At 48.0% G+C, this 22,475-nt stretch overlaps 1 protein-coding gene across 10 annotated transcripts in view; it reads left to right on the top strand.

Annotated features, from left to right (window-relative positions):
• Positions 1-22,475, top strand: part of EXD3 (exonuclease 3'-5' domain containing 3) — a 254,110-nt gene that overhangs the window by 77,259 nt on the left and 154,376 nt on the right. For 7 of the 10 annotated variants that reach the window (XR_005259297.1, XM_038156649.1, XM_038156646.1 and 4 more), the window contains 6 exons: positions 4,002-4,169; positions 5,383-5,550; positions 14,851-14,928; positions 15,985-16,038; positions 16,465-16,604; positions 17,429-17,529. Coding sequence is in view for 9 of the 10 variants with exons in the window: in XM_038156649.1 (XP_038012577.1) it covers positions 4,002-4,169; positions 5,383-5,550; positions 14,851-14,928; positions 15,985-16,038; positions 16,465-16,604; positions 17,429-17,529 (709 nt within the window). In the remaining variant the exon portion in view is untranslated. Of the gene's footprint in view, positions 1-4,001; positions 4,170-5,368; positions 5,551-14,850; positions 14,929-15,984; positions 16,039-16,464; positions 16,605-17,428; positions 17,530-22,475 lie in introns of those variants that run through there. The other 3 variants (XM_038156653.1, XM_038156650.1, XM_038156651.1) reach the window with 3 other exon arrangements.

Genomic DNA, 22,475 nt, shown 5'->3' with positions numbered 1-22,475 from the left:
TTGAAGTATTCTTTTTTTTTTCTGATTTGGTTTGGTTTTGCCTTTTAGAGTGGTGAATGCAATTTACACTGCTGTCTGAAATCAATGCTGTTATTTTTATACAGCACAACCTATGGGCTCTACACTGAGATTTTTCATAGGCAGTAAAATATATTTCATCTAAGTTTGGAAGGTTGAAAACTAACAAAACCAGCAGTTGCAGGGTTGAGTTTTCCATGTTTAACTCTGTGCTGCTCAGGCAGGTTCAGAAGTGAAATGGTTCCTTTTGTAGAAGGCCCAGAGCCCTGCAGCTCTCACATAACCACGTGGAGCGTCTCCTGTGTGGAGTGGCCAGCGTGGCTGAGGACCTGGTGGATGTGCTCCATGCTGGGTGTCTGCAGTGGTTACTCACTGTCCTGAGCTGCTGCTGTTAGACTTTCCATTACTGTTAGTCTGTGGTTGCCAGCTGGAATAAACAACTGGAAACCCAATGTGAGAAGTGCCTTTCCAAATGGTCACTCACTGGCGGAGACTTGAGCTCAGCAACTCTGAAACCTTGAGCTTTCCATAGAGTTTTGTTAGAGTTGGAGGAAAAAAAATATTGTCCTTTAGGTCTGGAGGGCAGTTAATCCCACAAAACAACAGCAGGAAAGAGAAATCATCAAAATCTCTGCACTGGGTACCCTGGGATGTGTATGTGGATTGGGAAGAAAAATACTCTGGAAAAGAAAAAGCCTCCCATGGACTTCTACCATGGACGTGTCCCTTGGCAGAGAGCACTGCATTGATTCTCCTGGGGGTGGAAAAACGAGAGGATCCCCAGGAGCTAAGGAATCACAGACTGGTTTAGGTTGGGAAGGAATTTAAAGCTCATCCAGTTCCACCCTGTGCCATGGGCAGGGACACCTTCCACTGTCCCAGGCTGCTCCCAGCCCCATCCAGCCTGGCCTTGGGCACTGCCAGGGATCCAGGGGCAGCCACAGCTGCTCTGGGCACCCTGTGCCAGGGCCTGCCCACCCTGCCAGGGAACAATTCCTAATTCCCAATATGCCATCCAGCCCTGCCCTCTGGCAGTGGGAAGCCATTCCCTGTGTCCTGTCCCTCCATCCCTTGTCCCCAGTCCCTCTCCAGCTCTCCTGGAGCCCCTTTAGGCCCTGGCAGGGATTCTGAGGTCCCCATGGAGCCTTCTCTTCTCCAGGTGAGCACCCCCAGCTTTCCCAGCCTGACTCCAGAGCAGAGGGGCTCCAGCCCTCAGACCAACTTAGTGGCCTCCTTTAGAATCATTCCTACAGCTCCATGTCTTTCCTCTGTTGGCAACCCCAGTGTCACCTGGGCTTTGCAGGTCCCCAGTGGGGTTTGCAGGTGTGTTCCCCCTCCAGGCTGAGCAGGAAAGTGTTTCTCAGCTTGGAGGGTGCCCAAGGAAAACCTTTCAAAGGGTGCCAAGGAAATGGGGAGGGCTGTGGTGAGCCCAGCTGCTGTGGGGGGCCACAGCAGGAATGTCCCAGTGAGTTCTGACTTTTGCTTGTCACACTGTCACCGGGACGGGCTGACTTGTGCCCAGGGCTGTGCACCCACAGAAAGTGCAGCCTCTGTTTTGAGGGGCTGGGCTGCTCTGCCCTCTGTGTGCAGCTCAGGTGGGTTGTGCTGCTGCTGCCCCCCAAATGCCAAGCCCCAATAACTGAGGTAAGTTGACTTAAGTCCAACTCAGCCTGCTCCAATGCCAGGTAAGTGTCAGGAGCTTCTCTGCCTCTCGCTGTGTGTGCTTGTAGGTCAGTATTGTCCATAGCTGGGGTAAATCAACCCCTTGCAACCCCTTGGTCTCAAATCAGTGACCATGGGCAGGAATGTGTCTGCCAGGGCATGACCCCAGTTCTGGAACATGGGTACAAGAAATGGTCATTTCCTACATAGGAATGACAGTTTGGGAATAACCAGGAAGCATCAGCAGACTGCCCGGAGCTCTGGGACTAGAAAGAGGGTATCAGTTGAGCATCAGCAACATTTTCCTATTCCCATGATCTGTCAGGCTGTAGAAATCCCCCCCAAGGAGCATTCCCTGCCATGGGAATCAATTGAAATGGAAATGGCAAATACAAAAAAAGTTTGAGAGGAATCCCTCTCTGGCAGAGGGACGAGCCAGGCAGCACACTACTCTTTCCTCTCTGATTTAGGTGTCTTGTGCCCTTTTTGTTCTCTGCCTTTCCCCTTCAGACTATAGATGCCCTAGCTGAAGGCTTGCTGGGAGGTTTGGAAGGCAGCTTTTTCCCAGCTCATCACAGTCTCACTGGTACGAAGGCCAGACTCAGAGCAGACGAGCACAGTTCGTGCTGCTGGCCATGGTGTCGATGCTGGGAGCTGCTCTGCCTGTGCCAGCAGGACCTGGTGTCTGCTGGAGCCCATCCTGCCAGAGCCCAGGCTCAGATTACAGCCCAAGGAGGAGCTGAGCGGGGTGGTGGAAGCTCCAAATGTGCTGAAGTGGGACTTTTGGGGGGAAAAAAGCCATTTCCAAACAGTGCAGTGGAGTTGGCGAGTTGCTTTGTTTTCCTTTGGCTGTTGTATTGAATGTTTGTGGTTGGATCAGAGCTCATCTTTGCCTTCTGCTGCATCTCCCAGCAAAGATGGAGCCCTGTGTTTAACATTGCAAACTCTTGCCACAGGGAAAATGACTTAGAGGGAGAAATCTCTTATCTGAAGTCCCATCTCCGTTAGTCATCAGCTTTTTCATACTGCCTTTATAGCCTACTGAGAAAGAAACAGTTTCTGTCATAAACCATAGGTTCTGTGGGTTTTCCAGACATGAAAGACACTCTGGAAAACAACTGTCTTCCAGTAAAAATTGTTGATGAATAAAAAAAGAAAAAATTCATTGGCAAATTTTCTGTAGATTTTATTTTGTTTTCCATGTTGCTCTTCAAACTTCATATTGTTTCCACTGGAAGCTCCGAATGGGGCCATGAATCCAGTAAATTACAAGTGCTGGCTGCAGCAGGAATGAGCATCTTTTGGATTTGGCTTTTTAGCCACAAAAGAAAGAGAGCAGCTGCTCTCAGTGATTTCTTGTTTTCTGTCTCTGCTCTCGCCCTGCTCCACGCTGGTGATGTACCATGCAGTGAGAGGTCCTGTGTGGGTACTGAGGATGCCACCTCCTCACCCTGCCAACCCTCCCAGCTCCCTGGAAACTACTTCTAATGTAAACATTATAGAGATACTGCTCAGTACTGCTAATTTATCACTTCTACCAGATGGGGAGTAAGTAGCCTATTAACATTCACAAAGTGAGGGTCCAATTCCTTCACATTTCTAAACACATCACCCTGGGACTCCTAAGATTTATGGCGCGGAGTTTTCCCATGTTCTGAGCCTCTTTGTGGGGCCTTAAGGCTCATGGAAGTGTGCAGGAGCAGGAGGTGCTCAGGGAGGTTTTGGGGGAAGGATCACAGGTCTGGAGGATGACAATCTGACAGAATTTGAACTCAGATATTTCATTCACTTTGATCTGAGTGTAAAATCCAAACTAATTTGAGACTCTCAAATATTCCGATTATGGGCACTATTGTGGCTGAAGTAGCCATAAGGTCAAGTGTGCAGGTTTGTGGTACAGCCATGAGGAGGGGTTCTTGTACTACACCTTGCAGGTATCTTAGAAGATCAGGAGGTTTTTGAGCCCACTTCTCTACCTTCAATATTGCCATTTTCCCAATAACACCCCTCTCTCCAGCTCACTTCTTCCCCTCCCCCAAATCCCAAGCCCCTTTGTCTGCCCCACAGAACAACTTCTCTGTCTTTATGGGATAATTAGTGTGGACAATTGCTGCTTTCCCCATTGGGTTTGAGGTGCAGTGAGCCATGAAGGAATCTGTAATGACATGAAAAGTCACTGGAGGCGCGGATGGTGGCTGAATAGCAACAGTTACCTCTCTGAATAGATTAAATTAAAAAAAATAAAGCTTTGTGTTCAGCTGGGGGAAGGGAGGATTCACTAATCTTTTTGTACACGACAATGTGGTTTTTTATCTCGGCAGCTCAAGGAAGAAATCAGGCGGGGCTTTGCCAGACTGGAGGACCCTTTGGCAGGACTCCTCGCCATGCTGGAGAGCAGCAGTGATTGGAAGAGGAAAGGACATTCCTTGGAGTATTGCATCACCACGGAGATGCAGCTTTGGATAAAAGCACATCCTGCTGTCCCACAGGTTAGAAAAAGAGAAAGCAAGAGAGGTGGGAGAGAGGAGAGAGCAATTGATTGCAATGTTCCTCAAGTATCTCTAGTTTCCCTTTATTCCAAAGTCCACTATCTTCTCTGTAGCCTTATACAGAGTGTGATAAGGTGTAAAACACAGGGAGATGTTATCTGTGGCATGCTGGCCTGAAAATGAAGTCATACTGGGAGCTGTGCTGCCAGAACTGTTTCCCCTCCAAAGCTGGGATTTCATCTCTCCAGATCAAATGACTCTGATGGAGCGTTGCTCTTGCAGCTTTCCAGGCTGGAGGCTCTCCCACTGGAACCCACATCCCTGCTGTCAGGAGAAACCCAGTTGCAAAAATCTGCTCTGTGTGTTCTTCCAGCTCTGCAAATAGAAGCCAGTTACTGTAGGATTGCTTAATTCCTGCCATATGGTGAGAATGCAGAAAATGGGAATAGCCTGCCTTTTCAGCAGCTGAATGATTAGTTCTGTAAAGTTGGGTCATCAGATTATATGTCCTAATGTTTACCATTCCTTCTGCCTTCAGATATTCTGACCTACTGAGATTTTCTTATTTTCTGTGAGCTTTTGGCTCTGAACTGCAGGATACTTTTACATTTGTGTTGCTTCCTTTCCCATTTTTCCAAATGGCTCTGGTTAGATGTTGAGCTCTGCCATTACAGGATCGGTACTACTGGCACTGAAATTCCTGTGTCATGAGTGAATGATCACCTGGGAGCACAAGGATTTAAATACCTGTGCCGGTGCATCTTTTGATGGTGCTTTTGCTTTCCCTACCCTTCATACACCCAGCAGCAAGCCTGGGAATGAAAATGGAATTCTTATGTCTGATAGGTGAGATGTCCCTGGAGGGGAGTCGCTGGATTCAAATATTTTCTTCTGGGAACTAGAGGGGAGAATTTCTGAAGAGCTCTGTTAGCACAAAGGGCATTTTTCCAGTTTCAGATTTTACTTTTGCACAAGGCCCTATCCCTTCTCCAGAATTACCCCACAAACATTTCATGTTCTTAAAGTGGGTGCTGTGGAAAAAATGTGTATCATATTGTTGTGATTTCTGCCTGCAGACTCCAGGGGAAATCGGAGAATCCCTTCCAGAGGAATTTGCTTACTCTGTTTAAACAAGCTCTGCTTTCAACCACCGTTGAATCGCAGCCATCTTTACCAAACCTGTGTTTGATTGTTTTTTGGTTGTTTTTTGAAGTCTGGCACCAAGCTGAAGAAGCTGCAGGCCCGTGTGCTCAGAATGCTCTCCCAGTGCCCAGCTAATCTGCTTGACCCCCTGATTAGCATTTACCAGCTCCACACAGCAGACCGGAACTATTTGCTTGAACATGTCAGTCATCTTTATCTCCAGGGCAATTACAAAGAGGTGGGTCATGTCTTTCAAATAAATTTACCTTGCCAGCTCTCTGTGAATGTCTGTGTCCTTTTTTGGATGCATTTCAATGTGAATTCCATTTCATCCCAGCAGCTGCACGCTGTGAATGCTGCAGCTTAGCGTGCTCTTCCCATGTACAGGAGCAGCCTGGGCTCAGCCTTGGCTTTTCTGCTGACTGAAGACAGAATGCCAGGGAATCCTCCCTCCACTCCTTTGCTGACCTTTGAAAGTAATGGGTTAATAGGTGTTAATTTGGAGAATTTAAGGGGATGGTTGTATTCGTTTTTGTTTTTTTTGTCCTTAGCAAGAAAAGAAGGGATTTTAGTCCTTGGTCATAGACCTGCTGTGCTATCTCCAGTCCACCTGCAGCCAGAGGGCTTGGAAAACCTCATTGGTCCCATGTGATCACCCCAACCTTAGGTCTCAGTTGGAGGAGTTTTGAAGCCTCTTTACCACTGAGGCTCATATCCAAATGTGTAACAACTCCTGTGTCTGTTTCTGGGTGGTTGACTCAGGCAGGAGTTCACCAGACCCAGGATCTGGTGTGCTTTACCCTGTTACAGCACTGCAGCATCTCCAGCAGGGTTGCCCCATCCCTGGAATTGTTCCAGGCCAGTTTGGACAGGCCTTGGAGCAACCTGGGGTAGAGGAAGGTGTCCCGGCCCATGGCGGGGGGTGGAACTGAATGGTCTTGAATGTCCCTCCCAATTATTCTATGATCTTTCTTTTTTAAAGGCAAAAGGGTTTGTTTTTCTCCCAGAAGCATGGTTCATTTGGATGGTATATAACAACTTGACGTTTTTAAGCAAAAGTAAAACTCAAATAGCATTCTTAAAATCCTGTTCTTCAGTACAGCTGAATTCCCAGCTGGCATCCTGGAATCCCATTCTTTTTGATTTCTTTCAATACTGAAACAAAGATATTTTGTATTTGGTTTGAAGTTCCCTGGTAGCTTCTTGAGACTTAGTCTTGTGCTCAAAAAGTTTTTGAATGTGAATATTTGACAATTACAACATGAAGAAATGTCTTATTTGATTATATTCAAGTGGGATTTTTAGGTTCATGGCTACAAAAATATTTGTTGTTTTCATTAGAAATACAGTTCTTTCTAGATCCAGCTTTGGAAAGCTCTAGATTTTTTTGGTGGGATTGTTGTTCTGTTTTTTCTTCCACAGCAGAGATCATTTACTGCTCATTCCCAGTGTGAAGAATAGGAAACCTCAACAGCTTCTCACTCTCAACCATAGCTTTCTTCTAGCTTTCTTTTGTTACCAGAAGGATGCATAGGATAACAAAAATAACAGGAAGTCTTTTACTGCCCTTGGGGACTGAACATACCTAAGTCAAGCTAGCCCCAAACAACCTGGAGCTGGGGCTCTGAGCCTTGCAGTGGCTCTGGGTGTCCATCTGTCCTTCTCTTCCCCATCTCTCAGCTGGGGCAGTGAAGCAGACTCACATGTAGGATTGTTGGCTCTTCAGTCTCTCACCTAAAGGACAGAAATCCATACAAATCCTGACCATCATTTATTTTCTTGCTGTATTTGCAGTAAAACACCAGGTATTTTACAGTTTCAGTACTTAAAAGGGCTTATAAAAAAGAGGGAGATTACATTTTTCATGGGCAGATAGTGATAGGACAAGGGCAACTATTTTAAGCTAAGAGAGGAGAAATTTAGATGGGATATCGGGAAGAAATTCCTCCCTGTGAGGGTGGGCAGGCCCTGGCACAGGGTGCCCAGAGCAGCTGGGGCTGCCCCTGGATCCCTGAAATGTCCAAGGCCAGGCTGGACCGGGGCTTGGAGCACCTTGGGATAGTGGGAGGTGTCTGTGCTGATGGCAGGGGATGGAACTGCTCAGGCTTTCAGGACCCTTCCAACCCAAACCAGTCTGGGATTCTGTGATTTATTCCAGAGCAGGTTATTCCCTTTGTCTGTGGTGTGCAAACCATGAATGTCCTCTGCCCTGAGAGTTAAGGCTCCTTTCCCTCATGGAGGTTATGGAGAACGTTACCTTTGGGAAATGAGATCCCAGAGCTCCCTGGGGATGGCTGTGGCAGTTGCTTATTGCTGGAGCACCTCTGGCCCTTCCTTTCTCCTGGATTTGGGGGAGCTGGTCAGAGGCTGAGCCCGGGGCTTGGGGCAGTGCTGGCACGGGGCACGGGAAAGGGGACTAAGAACAGGTTCTGGTTCTGGTTTAGCAGCACGGGCTGTGCTGAGGAGGCACCTGCCGGGGAGCAGCGCCAGTGGATGGCACTGTGCTCTCGGGATGCAGGAAACAGGCAGACACTGGGAGCTGGGGAAAAGCAGGGATGTGGAACTGGGTTTTGAGGTGTCCGGGCTCTCTGGCGTTTTTTTTCATTTGTGACAGGAGTGTGCAGCTGCTGGAGCAGCAGTGAGAGCTCTGAGAGTGCAGTGAGAGCAGTGAGGGTGAGGGGCTCCCAGCTCTGCTCGTTGTGGCCCCCATGGCACGGGGAGATGGGAGGATTCAGCACTCCCGCTCAGGAAGTTCCAGTGAAGCACAGCAGCCTTGTTCCCTTCCCAGATCCCCTCCAAGGCCAGCCATGGCTCCATGCCACCCTCCACCTGGGCTGTGCCAGAGGTGCCAGAGCTCTGCCGCGCTGCCGGGCGGGTGTGGCGTGGGAAGGGCGATGGGAGCCAGGGGTCACAGTGTGGGGAAGGGGGCTGGGGAACAGGGGAACACCGTGTGGGAAGGGTGCTGGCTGTGGGAGGATGTGCTATGGGATGCCCTGGATGAGTGCTGTGTGGGAAGGGCAGTGGGTGGCAGTGGATTTGGTGTGAGAAGGGCACTGGGGGTATTTGGTGAGGGGAGGGTGCTGGGTGTTTCTGGTGTGGGAAGGGCACTTGAGTGTCAGTGGAAGTGGTGCAAGAAGGACTTTGGATGGATTTGGTGTGGGAAGGACACTGTGTTCTGGTGTGGGAAGTGTGCTGGGTTTGGTGTGGAAGGGCACTGGGTTTGGTGTGGGAAGGACAGTGGGTTTGGGGAAGGACATCCCATTCTGGTGTGGAAGGACATTGGGTGTTCTGGTGTGGAAGGACACTGGGTGTGGTGTGGGAAGGACGCTGGGTTTGGGGAAGTACACTGGGTTTGTGGAAGGACACCCCGTTGTGGTGTGGAAGGGCACTGGGTGCCACGGGACAATGCTGGGATTCAGCAGACCGGGGGTAATGCAGCGCAAGCGGGGCTGCGAGAGGCCCTGAATAGGCCAGGCTGTGCTGGAGAAGAATGAGGGGTAGGCAGAAGGCAAGCTAGTGTTTCATGGTCATCTTATGTTACACTTCAGCCTTTCAAAGAGTGTCTGGGGCTGCTTGAATGAACCTCTCTTGCACTGCGAATGCGGGAGCCCGGAGACAAAGGGGGCTCTTGTCACTCGCAGGCCTCTTTGGGGAATAAAAGCCATTGTCACATGAACAGGGGCAGTCTGGCAGGCTGTGCATGCTTCAGTGCCCCATGATATCGCTAAGTCTCAGCAGAAATCACATTCAGGGCCCTGTCAGCTTTGATTAGCGGGGTCTCATGACTTAATGTGCTGCGATATTTCATGTCTAAGGGTGGCGGCTGTCTTTCTGGGGGATGAATGCCCTCTATTGTCCACTGAGTTATTTTATTTACATTTTTTAAACAGCTTATAAAGGTAAAAAGATAGCTGTGCTTAAAGAAAAAAATCAAATTCCTTTGCTTCTGGATCAGTAGTGAGTGCTGCTCGGGTCAGATACAGTGAAACTTGTTTTCACAGTCAGCATCAAAGTTCTTGTCTTGTTTAACAGCTTTATAGTAAATTCTGAACAGGTGGCAGTGGAGCTGGGTTTAGGAAGGAAACAATAAATAATCTTTTTAGCCCCTGACAAGCAGAAATATTCCTGGGCCTGAGAGACCTCCCACTCCAGCCTCCCTGTCAGTGATTCGCAGAGTTTCTCTCCCCTTCATCATTTTGGTTCTTAAAAAAGAATATTGGATGAAGCCAGTAGTATTTTATTTTTAACAGGATTTTCAGTTGCTGTCTGTTCAGATTTCTCTGTTTTCAAAAGCAGAGTATATTTTTTAATCTAATGATTTATCCATCAATTTCTAGAAATAATGAAGGCTTGTTTGTTGTGGTTCATGTTTGCTCTTTCAATTGAGATAATGTGGGTTATCTGGTAGAATTCAGTTAAAATTTGACATAAAATATTTTGGAATACCCAGAGAAAAAGTTTTGTAGACAGAGAATTGCAGGTTTTGGTCAGCAATACGGCTACAGACATAATAGAAAGGGTGATTGACCAGAGTTAAACTTTAAGGAGCACAAATACTCAGAAGTGTAAAATGCCCATCATGACCTTCAGTTTCAGCGCAGGGATTTTGTGAACAGTCAGGGATGTTGGTGTTTGTAGCCCTACTTCATCCATGGTGCTGGACTACACGCAGTGTATCTCTGCAGATCTGTCAGTAGAGATCAGTTTAGCACTGATTGAGCACATTAACGGATAATCAGATTTTTTATTTCCTTACTCTGGCTCTTTCTGAGCTGTTCTCAGGCCAGGGAAAATGTCTCTGATATTGCTTCTTATCTCCATTCACCACCTTAATTATACAAAGGCATGTACTATATTTTAAAGTGTGTTCATTTGTATTTCCTTTTTTCTTTTAAATTAAGAATCATATTGGCTCAGAAGCCCAAAGAAAATGTTACAGCAGTTATTTCACCCATGAAGATGATGTTTCAGTGTCCACCCCTTTTTCCTCTGAACATACCCTGCTGCTGTAGTGGCACATTGCCTGCCTGGTGATGCCCCTCTGGAGCAGAGGGGGCCAGCCCACGGGCCATGGGCCACCACTGCTGCCCTTCCCAGCTTCCAGAGCCATCTCTACCCTGGGCTGTGCCTTGGGAATGCTGGGGAAGGAGCTTCAGCATTGCTGGGAGCCATAAATGAGATGGCAGATTTCTGCTCTCCTACTGCCAGAATTTCTGGACTCTGAGACAGCCCTGGGGATGTGCGGCAGATCCAGCTGTGCAGAGTCTGGGTCTGGTGAGGTGGGCAATGCTCAGAGAATGAGCCGAGCAGTTAAACCCCACCTAAAACTGCTGAGTGACCTGAGGGACACAAATCAGAAAGGCTGGGCTTCAGTTCCCTCTTCCCCTCACTCATGCATATTCCAACATGGACTTGTACTTCTCTCCCTCTACCTCAAATTCTTTGGCTGGGAATAACCTGTCACACTCTCCATGTTGATGGTCTCACTCTTTCCTGAGTGTGGACCTCAGGAATGTCGTGTTTCCCTGGTTTCTGCAGACCTTCCCACAGCCAGCTGTGTATGAAGTGCCCTTTGAGCAGGAAGCAATCAACCATCGAACCCGATGTCATCCACTTGCAGTGATGCACTCTGAGAGCTCAGCAAAGCTGATTAGCCTCAAGTTTGAAATGAGTGATTCCAAAACACAAAACAGATGTGCCCAATGATTAATACCTGGTGTGCCTTTTACTCAATTATTTCTGCCATTTTCCAGGCTTTGATCACTGTGATTTTCTTGGAGTTGACTTTGGTTCCTCCTCTGCAAAGTCTCCTTCTGTTGTTTTGTTTATTCTTTGGGTTTTCAGAAATTCCCTCACCGTGTGCTCAGAAATAGTGCACTCAGTCAGGCAGGTGTTTGTGCTGTCCCAGCTCGCTTGCAGCAGAGCCAAGAGCAGGAGTCATCAGCAACCACTGGTGTCTGTCCTGCCTCAGCACTCCAAGCAGTTCTCCTGTGCGAGGCAATTCCTCTGCTGCGAACCCCACCGTGGGAAAACTGCAGAAATTGTCAGTGCAGACACCACCCAAGTGCACATGCCCTTGCAGATAAGATCTTGTGTGGCTTCCTGCACCTCGTACTGTATGTGGAAAGAATAGTCATTTTTCGATGAGACAGAGCCAACTGCATTCAAAACAAGCCGAGGGGAGCAGGTATTGGTGCAGGGTGTCTGTGCTCCAGAGCACTCCCCACTTTCCCATACTCGTAGGTTGCATTTGCGTGACTGCAGGAGCGTTCTGGTGCTCGTGGCTGGGCCTGAACATGTCAGGTTTAGGAAACTTCCCCCATCCTTTGGTTAGTGCACCTACACCTGGGTTAGGTGGGGTTCAGTGTAGTGTTGCCCAGCTTTCAATTCTGCCCCACACTCAACCAGCCTTCTGCTGTATTTTAGGGATTTATCCTTGGGATACAAAACTATTAGAAAATGTCCAGATGGGATTTTTGCATTCACCATTATTAAGTCAAACAATGGCCCAAAGCTCCCCAAGGATGAGGAGACTCAGGAGCTTGGACGGGAGTTGGATCAGGCAATGGCCATCAGCCTTTCTCCTGCACTAAGCAGTGCATGCAGTGCATTCATCACATCCCACTCTTGGGCACACTGGGGGGTTCAAGGCAAGAGGGGGACCAGCCTCCCCCAGGTTTGTTGTCATCTGTGGGAGTTTAGTACAGATTGAACATTGTTATGTGCTGCAGTAATGATAACTATTGCTGTTATTAGATTATGCTAGAAACTCTCTGTGGATGAAACATATCTTTGTGCAAAGGCTCCTTGTACCACCAGCCATGACAATAATACTCTCTTTGGGGTTTGAGGGAGTTCGTAGACCCTGGTAGGTGTCAATATCTCAGCATTCCTCAGAGCTTGCCCATGTTCCTGAATCCTGCCTCGGATTTTGGCTCTTACTGACCAGCTGGTGAAGCCGGGGGGTACCTGCTGTTCAGGATCTGGGCAGCCCTGCTGATCCAGCCCGAGGATCTGCAGCTGGATGACCGGGATTGCCAGATTCCAGCTTCCCTGGCTAGCTCTGGGTGGGGAGGGGGTTTCTCACCCGTTCAGTTACAGCCTGCTCGGCCTCATTAGAGTGTTTGTTTTCCGAGTCAAATGAGCCTGCGAATGAGGTGTTGCTTTGCTGGAGATCTTATCGGCTGTAAACAGACTGTTAAAAATAGGGTCCTTTTACACAAAACTTGTTTGTGGAGTGAAACAATTCAAAACACGATAATAACAAAACAAAATCTTTAAATAGCTCGGAGTTGAGACCACAGACACAGCTGCCAAGCACTTTCATCTTTATTACAGTTACTCATATCTCTTCTCTTACTATTCCCATTGTAAATAGGCTGATGTTATCTCTGCTGGCCTCCCCTCAGCCCAGCCCCTGGAGCTGCACCCTGATCCAGCCTTGTGCCTGTTTCTAGGGCCCAGCTCATGCTTCTCCTTCCATGTGTAGCTTCAGGCATGGACCAGGCAGCTGCCCTGCTCCCCGAGTGTTCCCTGCTGCAGAGAGGTTCTGCCAGCAGCACCATCGCTCTGCCTGCTCCATTTCCTGCTGCAGCTGGAGGATGTTAAACTGCTGTTGATAACCAGCTTATGGGCCAGGCTGCCCAGAGCAATGGAGTCATCATCCCTGGAGATGTTCAAAAACACGTGTGGATGTGGCACCTAGGGATATGGTTTGGCAGTGAACGCTGTGGTGGTGCTGGGTTGATGGTTGGGTTTGATGATCTTAGAGGTCTTCTCCAACTGTGCAGACTCCATGAATCTCTGTGGGATTGGAGCTCCTCTGTCCTCCAGGCCTGCTGTGGGGGAGCTGCGTCTGCCAGCCCTGGGCAGGGAAGGGAGGGCTCTCCCCACACTCTGGACAAATGAACATCTGTTGTTCTGCACCCTTGGGGACAGGGTGGAATATCCAACTAGGGAAAGAGAAAAACCCAACCTGACACCACACATGTTCATCTGATTAAGTCACCTGTACAGTTAGTAGAGCTGGAGATAAACCTCTGCCATGTAGATAACAGTGCTGCAGTTAAGTTAATCTGAACATTAAAAAGCCATTAGGGAGCTGTTGGATGTTACAGTTAAAACTAAGGCTACAATAGGGGGTACTCATGAGATCAAATGATGAAACAAGGCCTGGAGAGTTGCAAATATTTTCTTCTGGTTTGGTTTTTTGTTTGTTTGTTGGTTTGGGGGGTTTTTTTGTTTGTTTGTTTTTTGGGGTTTTTTGTTGGGGCTTTTTTTTTTTTATGATTTCTGTTGATTCAGCAAACTTGAGGAGCTGGGAGGAAAGCAAAACCAGCTGCAAAAGCTTTGGGTACCCAAACCCCTTTTTCACATCCACACCAGAAATAGCAACCTTCAACCTGAAAATAATCACTCAGCTTGAACATTGTGTTGTTAAACTGATAATGTGAGAGGAAAGAAGCAGCTCTTTGCCTGTGACTTGTGAAATAGTTATGAAGTCTGGAGTTGGAGAGGTTTGGTTGAGGTTTAGCTGGGCTAAGCAACGCTCCTGTGTACTTCTGTTCAGTGTCTGTGTTAATGGTGATTCCTCTTTTTGTCACTTAAAGTTCTTCTCTTGATTTCTCTTTTGAAGATGAAGCCTGGACTTCCAATGAAGCAGTGTTAAAAAAAACAAACCACCCAAACTTCCCAAAACCAAACCTAAAACAAAACAAACAGAAAAAACTGTTTTCCCACTTCTAAGTGGGGCAGTAGGATACAGCAGCTGAATTTCCATGGCATGTGTTGGTTCTCTGCTTTTGCACACTTAGTCTGTGATGCAGTGGGTGAAATACAGGCACAAATTCCTCAGAAAGAAACATAATCCACTGCTACTGCTTTGAGCAGGGATGAGCTGTGAGGTGTCTGGTGCTTGTGTGGCCCTGCAGGACATGTGCTGCCAGTGAGGAGGTGAGTTCAGGTGGCACTTGAGTGATCACAGGAAATTGATTTCAAGGCATGTGCCTGCCCCCACTTCCGTTATTCTGGCTTTTTTCCAGAAAAGTTTCATGCAGGTGACATGTCATGGTGGGATTCTCTTTCCCTGGGGAAATGCACACTTGGTACTGCATTTTGTTTATGTGTTACTGGGTTTATAAGGAAAATGGGGACAAACATTTTAGCAGCGTCTGGAGTGGTAGGAAAAAAGGTGATGGTTTTAAACTAATAGAGAGGAGATTTAGATTAGATATAAGAGATTTTTTTTACAGTGAGGGTGGTGAGGCCCTGGCACAGGTTGCCTAGAGAAGCTGTGGCTGCCCCATCCCTGGAAACATTTCAAGTCAGGCTGGACAGCAGCTCTGAGCAACCTGATCCAGCTGAAGATGTCCCTGCTCACTGCAGAGGGATTACAACTGGTTGCCTGTTAAAGGTCCCTTCCAACCCCAACCAATTTACTGTTCTATATTCCAACAAGTAGCACAGTTCTAACATGTATCCATTTTGACAAATGTGTCCTTTTCCTGGTCTTTCTCTCAAATCAAAATCAATCACCAAGAGCAAGGAAACCTATGGAAGAGAAGAGCTTTTCCTCCAAGCCCTACCACACTGGTTTTATCCTGATCTGAATAAACAGGTATTTATGAGTTCAGTGGATTCCATCCCATCACTGGTCAGTTCTGCACACGTGCTCTGCCAGGATCACAGATGTCTTTTTAGCACTGCTCACAGCCCTTTGGGAAAATGCAGCCTGACTTGGCAGAAGTGTTGGAAGGACACTCCGTGTCCAACCTCCTCATTCCTGGTTCCCTCTTCAGCACTAACACACAGAGGTGCTCCAAGGCTCCTTGCCCTGACTGCCCCAGTGACTGGCACAAGGCACTATATTAAAGCCACCCATTAAGTGCTTATTCTGTATTTGGGATCCAAGTGTTTTCACACACCACAGATATGAGACACTCTCACCTCCTGTAAATCCTAATCAGTGCCTGTGCCTCCCAAGCAGTGCACAGTTAGAGCTTCATCCATTCCTGTGGTCCCCAGCTGGGATGGGACAGGCAGTGGCTGAACCAGCTCTTCTGAGCTTGACTTCCTGCAGTTCATCCCAGCAGGTTCTAGAAGATCCTGATTTGGAGGCAGTTTGTAAATGTGGCAGGTCTTGGCTTATCAAAGATTTGGAGATCCCATGAAAGGGAAAAATACAATTCTTCCCACCTTGCTGCCTGTGGTGACCCTGGTGCTTTCAGGACTGTGGAGTGACTCAGGAATTAGAGAAACTGGAACCTTTTGATTTCAGCGTGTTTAAAATCTTGAGTTGCTTTCATAAAATGCAATAAGGGTTGCTCAGAAAGGTATGGTGGGTCAGATGTTTTTACCATGACATTGATAGGAAATATCCATCCCAGCTGATTTTGTCCAAGTGCTTCACTTGCCTTCTGCCCAACAACTTGATCTTTAATTTTTGCTCCAGGGGCTGTTGCTACTCAGGATATGCAGCTCTGCCAGGAGTGTTCTTGTACTTTTGTGGAATGAATGTGGCCAAATGTTTGCAGGATTTGTGCTTGACAACATTACAGAAATAATAAATACATTAAAAATGTGCATAACAGGAATTTTATCTCACTTTGGAATAATGCCCATTTATCCACTGTAGGGTTCTTCTAAATACACAACTTTTTTTCATGTTTTCTAGGCAGCCATACTGAGTATTAAGCTGAAATTACAGCCAGATCAAGATGTAGAGAAGGTGAGTCATTTCCTCTGCAGGCTCCTCTGTCATCAGATCCACCTTTTGTTAGCAGGAGATCCATCAGGGCCCTCCCAAGTCCTGCTGCCTTTCACCTGAGGCTTTACTCCATTCTCAAGAAGTCCCTGTTGTGTTGTTGATGTACCTTTACATCAAGGTTAGGCACAGAGTATTTTATTAGCCCCCATTACACTTCTTTCCTGGTTTTTCTGGCTGCAACCACTGCTGTAACAAATCCTGGCTGTGTTCATCACTGAGGCAGAGATCAGTACTCTGCTGCACTGAAGCTTTGCTCATACTTGTGTTACAAATGTCACAGCACTCCTGTAGGCAGCACTGGTAGCTTGGGCAGGGTTGGGACTTGCTGTCATGCTCCATGGGAATCAAAGGCAGGGCACAGTGCTTTAACATAATTCCTTCTCCTAGATGTGTACCCCACTACTGCTCCAGGATAAAACTAACTTGGTGGAAGAATACGTGGCAGAATATCCTGAGCTCCAGAGGAAGCTCTTGCAGACCCTGGACACATGGTGTGAGCCCAGCTTCAATATCAGAGACATCCTAAGGTAGAAACACTTGTCTTTCTGAACAGCTGGAGCCCAAGTGCTGCCAGAGCACTGTGTGTCTGTCTCCTGGCTATCTATGGTCAGAGCAGTGTGTCTGTCCCCTGGCTGTCTGTCTATGATCTTGTCCCAGCATAAGGGAGTGCAATATATTGACTTTATGGCTGAAAAAGGGAAAATTCTAGTGGCTGTGTCAGAGCCTTCCCCAATGGCCCAGGCTGTAGAGCAGAGCAATCCTTGCTATTGACAGATGCTCCATTCCTGCCAAGATGAAACCTGTGCAGGACACTCTAGCAGCAGAGCAGTATCAAAGCTTCCCAAGGAGGTTGGAGCAATCAGCCTCTTTTGCTTTGCTGCAGACAAGGGTGACTTTCAGTATCGGTTGTACAGGTTTGGCAGGAAGATAACTCTGTGATGAAGTGGCAGAAAAACAAGAGATGTAAGTGGTTAACCTTCCTGTGCTCATCAACTCATGGTGTGTGTTTTCACTTCTGAATTGCCTCTCACTCGAATAACTCCTGTCACTCAGAGCCAGCAGCACAGTCAGACTCACAATGAAGCTGCAATAGTTGCTGTCAGCTCTGAAAAACAGATGAAAAGGAGTTGCTCACTTTCTCTTTCTTTAAAATGAGCCTCTGGACTTGCTTCAAGAGGTTGATTGAAATTTGTGTGGTTGTGCTGTTGGCTTTTCACTATATCTTGGGAAAGGCAGGGGCCTGTCCTTCTCAACATCCCACAACCCCCAATCTCTCTGCTGTTAAATGTCTGCTATTTGGGAAACATCCTTCAGATGATGCCACAGATGCGTCTCTCTGGTGTTGTTACAGACCATATCGAGGCCTGTCCAAGTACAAACCCGAAAAATTTAACCACAGAGTGCTCAGTAAGCTGGTCTTCAGGCTCCTGGAGAGATTTAACGTTGACTCAGGTACGGGATATTACAACATCTTGCGGAGTTATCTCAGTAATAAAGAACAAAGTCAATTTGTCTTCTTCCATGTTCATCAAGTGAATCTTTGCTGTCATTTATCCTGGGGAATTTCAGGGTTTAATTAATAACATTGAAAAAACAAAGCTGGCAAGTTATGGGAATTATCACTTTGTGCTGTCAAAGAATGAAGTGATGGTGACTAATGGACTGCTTCTGCCATGATCTGAAATAAATCCTGACCGCAGCATGGCTCTGCATAAACACACCATGGTCAGCTCTGACTTATGACTCCATTCCTCTCACATAACAGGCAAGTCATTATTCACTGGAGATCTGTTTTCTTGAGTTGTGGGTGCATCAGCTGGGAGGAGATAAATCTTGGGAAGCAGGAGCCTCACAGTCCTTTGTATTCTTTGCATAAACTACGGTTGGTGGGGGGAATTTTAAGGCTCTTGCAACCTTGCAAGAGAAGTGGCACATTTTCCATCACTTCACCAGCAGCTTCACCAGCAGGTCTCTAACAAAATCTTTTTTGCTTTGGTTCTTAGTGGGGACTGTTGATTTTTCCTTTTCTTTGGGGCCTTGCACCAGACCCTTTTAGGTGCACCATTAGCTTTTACCCTGCAAAGGTTCCCATCATCAACCCAAAGTATGCAATTCTCTTTTCTTGGACTGAAAAGGGTTTTCTAACCACAAATTGTGGGCTTGTTACATCTGTCAGCAACATTATTGCATATTAATCTTCCCATCTTCAGACTGGTGTTCAAAAGTTAACAAGATAAACCTTTCAAACCCTCACTGGAAGAGAAGTGGACATATTTATATTTAAACCCAGCACGTTCATGTGAAAGCTGAGATATATGGGAATTATTTATTTAGAAATTAAAAGCTTCCCAGGAGTTCAGTAGTTTTCAGTAGTTTTCCCTCCTTGACAGTGTTGGGCATTCAGTTGGCTGTGTTGTCTTCGATGATCTGTAAAGAGAAAAGAGTTCTTCCTCTTTCCTTATGAAAGCTCCACCAAGGGCATGATATAATGGTAGAGGTGTAATGATATAACTGTTCATATGCAAAATCCTGATAAATAATAATTAAAGAAAAGAAAAATCTAGAAGAGGAGCATGTGTTGGGCTCAGGTGCACTCCATGGGATGCAGTGTGCTTTGACCTGGTGATGCTTTCCAGATGTTGTAGCTGCTGATAATGGCCAGATCTTTCTGGTCCTCCACGGCCATTCACTGGTGAGAAGATTCCTTGGGGTAAATACAGATCCCGTTCCTTCCACACCAATGTCCTTCCAGCCCTTTCTCTCATGCAAACTGCATTGTGTGCAGTGCAGGGCAAGTCCTTGCTCAAGAGGGCTGCCCACCTCTGCTAGTGTGAGAGGGGATGTGGGCACCTGGTTTGGACTTCAGCTACAGCCAGTGCTGGGTGACTCCCACAGGACCATACAGGACAGCAGGTGTTTATTTTTTACATCATACCATGAACAGGAATTCACACATTGCTAAACCGTGGCTGTCAGCCTCCTTTGAAGTGCTTTGGAAGGGGATGAATACCTGCAGAGAAATTGCTGCCTTAGTGCTTGGCATGCTGAAACTGAATTGGCAAATGCTAGCAGCTGGAATAATGTGGCTTTCTTTGTCTTCCCATCTCTCCCCTCCCTTTTGCTGAATTTCTGGGTGTTCTTTCTCCATTCTTTAGTAAAAGCAAGTCTGGCTGGGAGGGAAAATTACACAAAAAGTAAGCAGAGTGGGCAAAGTGTACAGATAAAAGAAACCCTCATTTCTCTTGTTCTGAGCTGTTCCCCCAGACGCTGGTGGTGAGGCAGAGCTCACTTGTCACCTCACCTGGGCTCATCTGATGCTGTGGCTGCTTTTGGTCTCCTCCTCCTTGTGACTCCCACTCACTGTGAGAGCCTGAGAGCAGCAGCAGGGAGGGAAGTAGCTTTGATGAGAAGGGCTGGAGGAGGATGGGGTTTCTGGGTATGAGAAGGCAAACTTGTGTGTGACTCAGTTCTTGCAGTTCCAGATCGACTTGGAGATTTCACTGCTTGAGCTCACTCGTGCCCACAGTAAATTGCACTGACTGTCAAACACGGGTGTCCATCAACAACTGAGAACACTCCTGAGAACTGCCAGCCCTAAATTTCAGAGCCAGATAGGAGGTGGCCCAATTAAAAAAAGATCTCACACCTTGGGGGGGAAAAAAAAAAAAAAAGCTATCCTCTCCTCTTAGATTAGTCTTCCTGTTCTTTTTCAGAGCTCTATTTCAGTATTCCTGTGAACTCCCAAACAGGGCATGGGAAGTGGGATATTTTCTGCCGAGTCCCAAAGGTGTCCCAATAAACTGCATGGATTTCATTTAATTACCCTTATTGGGGGAGGAAGAAGCTGGGCAGAAGTAGTGTGTGATTGAGGAAACTGAGGTTTATAGAGTCTTTCCTCTCACCTGGGTCAGTGTGCTCCAGCTTAACGAGCCTGTAGCTTTTCCAAGCTAATTACTTTATAGTCTTTGGAAACCCTGTGAGATCGACTTCACAAACGCAAGTTTCAGTCAAAACAGATCTCAGAGGTGAGGGAACAGCCCCTGTCCCAGGGCTGGTATGGTTGATCTGTTCTCTGCTGTGGCTTGGCACAGCCAGGACACAGAGAGAGCTCAGTGATGTTTTTCGTTGACAATTCCCAAGTCTGAGGTAGAAAGGATCCTGCTCGAAGAAGTGTAACAGCCTCATCTGTTGGGTTTAGTGCCTCCGTGCCAATGAGGGACATCCAAGTGGAGGGACAGAGGGGAAAGAGGGGTGCGGGAGAGCCCCGGTACCGGGCGGGGGGGCTGTGCTGGGACAGTGACAGACAAGCACCGCCAGTTCTGAGCGGTGTGAGCGAGTGTTTGCCCGCGGGCTTTTAGAACTTTTCTAGCATGAACCCGGAGGAATGTTTCCGTCGCTTGAGCACCCAGTTGTCCGTTTGGTTAAACGTGGGATTTCCGTCCGTGTGACCGCCCCCGCCCGGCCCCGTGCTGCCGGGAACGCCGCGCTGCGGGGCAGCAGAGGGCAGGAGAGGGCTGTGCACGGCCACATCTGCACAGGTGAGCCACAGCTGGCTGTGCACGGCCACATCTGCACAGGTGAGCCACAGCTGGCCACACATCTGCACAGGTGAGCCACAGCTGGCTGTGCACGGCCACATCTGCACAGGTGAGCCACAGCTGGCTCTGCACGGCCACATCTGCACAGGTGAGCCACAGCTGGCCACACATCTGCACAGGTGAGCCACAGCTGGCTCTGCACGGCCACATCTGCACAGGTGAGCCACAGCTGGCCACACATCTGCACAGGTGAGCCACAGCTGGCTGTGCACGGCCACATCTGCACAGGTGAGCCACAGCTGGCCACACATCTGCACAGGTGAGCCACAGCTGGCTGTGCACGGCCACATCTGCACAGGTGAGCCACAGCTGGCCACACATCTGCACAGGTGAGCCACAGATCCTCAGGGCTCGAAGAGCTGTCAGCCCCTGTCCAGGCAGTCACCAGTGAGAGCCCCAGCTGAGGCCTGGGAGCCCTCATCAGGCAGAAGATGCTCTGCTAGAAACGAGGGAATGACTTGTACAACTTGACAGGAATGCCTTTGGAGAGAGAGCAGGAGGTTAGTCCCTTTTTTTGCTCCTGATTTCCATGGTGATTTTCCTCCAGAGTGTTTTAACTCAGGTGTTAAATACCAGCACAGCTCTCCATTCTGTTCTCTCTCTTAACAAGTCTTCACCCTCCTGTTTTTCATAGAATCACCAACTGCTTTGGTTAAAAGGGACATTAAAGCCCATCCAGTGCCACCCCCTGCCATGGGCAGGGACACCTTCCACTCTCCCAGGCTGTTCCAAGCCCCATCCAGCCTGGCCCAGGGATCCAGGGGCAGCCACAGCTGCTCTGGGCACCCTGTGCCAGGGCCTGCCCACCCTGCCAGGGAACAATTCCTAATTCCCAATATCCCATCCAGCCCTGCCCTCTGTCAGTGGGAAGCCATTCCCTGTGTCCTGTCCCTCCATCCCTTGTCCCCAGTCCCTCTCCATCTCTCCTGCAGCCCCTTCAGGCCCTGGCAGGGGCTCTGAGCTCTCCCTGGAGCCTTCTCCTCTCCAGGTGAGCACCCCCAGCTCTCCCAGCCTGGCTCCAGAGCAGAGGAACTTCAGCCCTCAGAGCATCTCCATGGCCTCCTCTGGACCCATTCCAACAGGAGCTGAGACCCAGGGCTGGGGCAGCTCTGCAAGGGGGGGTCTCCCCAGAGCACCGGGGCAGAATTCCCCCTCCCCTGCTGCCCATGCTGGGGATCAGCCCAGGGCACGGGGTTCAGGGCTGGGGCAGGTCCAGCTCTGAACCACAGCACTCCCAAGTCCTTCTCCCAGGGCTGCTTGGTCTGTTCTCTGTCTAACCTCTGTGTGTTTTTGGTTCATCCTTCTCTGGTCTTTTGTAATAAAATATAGAAACCCAGATTCAAAATCAGTTCCTTTGCTGCATCAGAATAAAATATATCACCAGTGCCTTTAAACATGTTTCCAGTCCATCCACGTTCCTCTGTCTTTTCCACAAACATTCAACTCCTCCATTCTGCCAGGGCCTGTGCTTTGGATATTTCCTTTAGAAGCTCAAAGAAAAAGCTGTTCAGTGGATCTTTTGGGTAGCCTGGAAGGGTCATGTCAAGGTTCTTTCTGAAGAGCTTTGAAAACACTAAGTTAGGTGGTGGTGTTACTAAGTTTTACTTTGATCTTACATTCTTTAGAGAGTGTTTCTTTCCATGAGCTGATGAATTTTCCTCCAAATATTGGGACAATATCCAGAGGAAAGATCACCATATTTACTGGTGCAATATCCTGCGTGATAATTGCAGTGATTTCCTCGGATTCTTTGAAGGGAAGGATTTGTTGCCACACTGTGGAAGATTAACTTACAAATAA

Source organism: Motacilla alba, chromosome 17 (genome assembly GCF_015832195.1).
Source record: "Motacilla alba alba isolate MOTALB_02 chromosome 17, Motacilla_alba_V1.0_pri, whole genome shotgun sequence".
NCBI classification, from domain to species: domain Eukaryota; kingdom Metazoa; phylum Chordata; class Aves; order Passeriformes; family Motacillidae; genus Motacilla; species Motacilla alba.
Note: the sequence above shows the minus strand (reverse complement) of the source record. Positions and strands in the feature narration are given on the sequence as shown.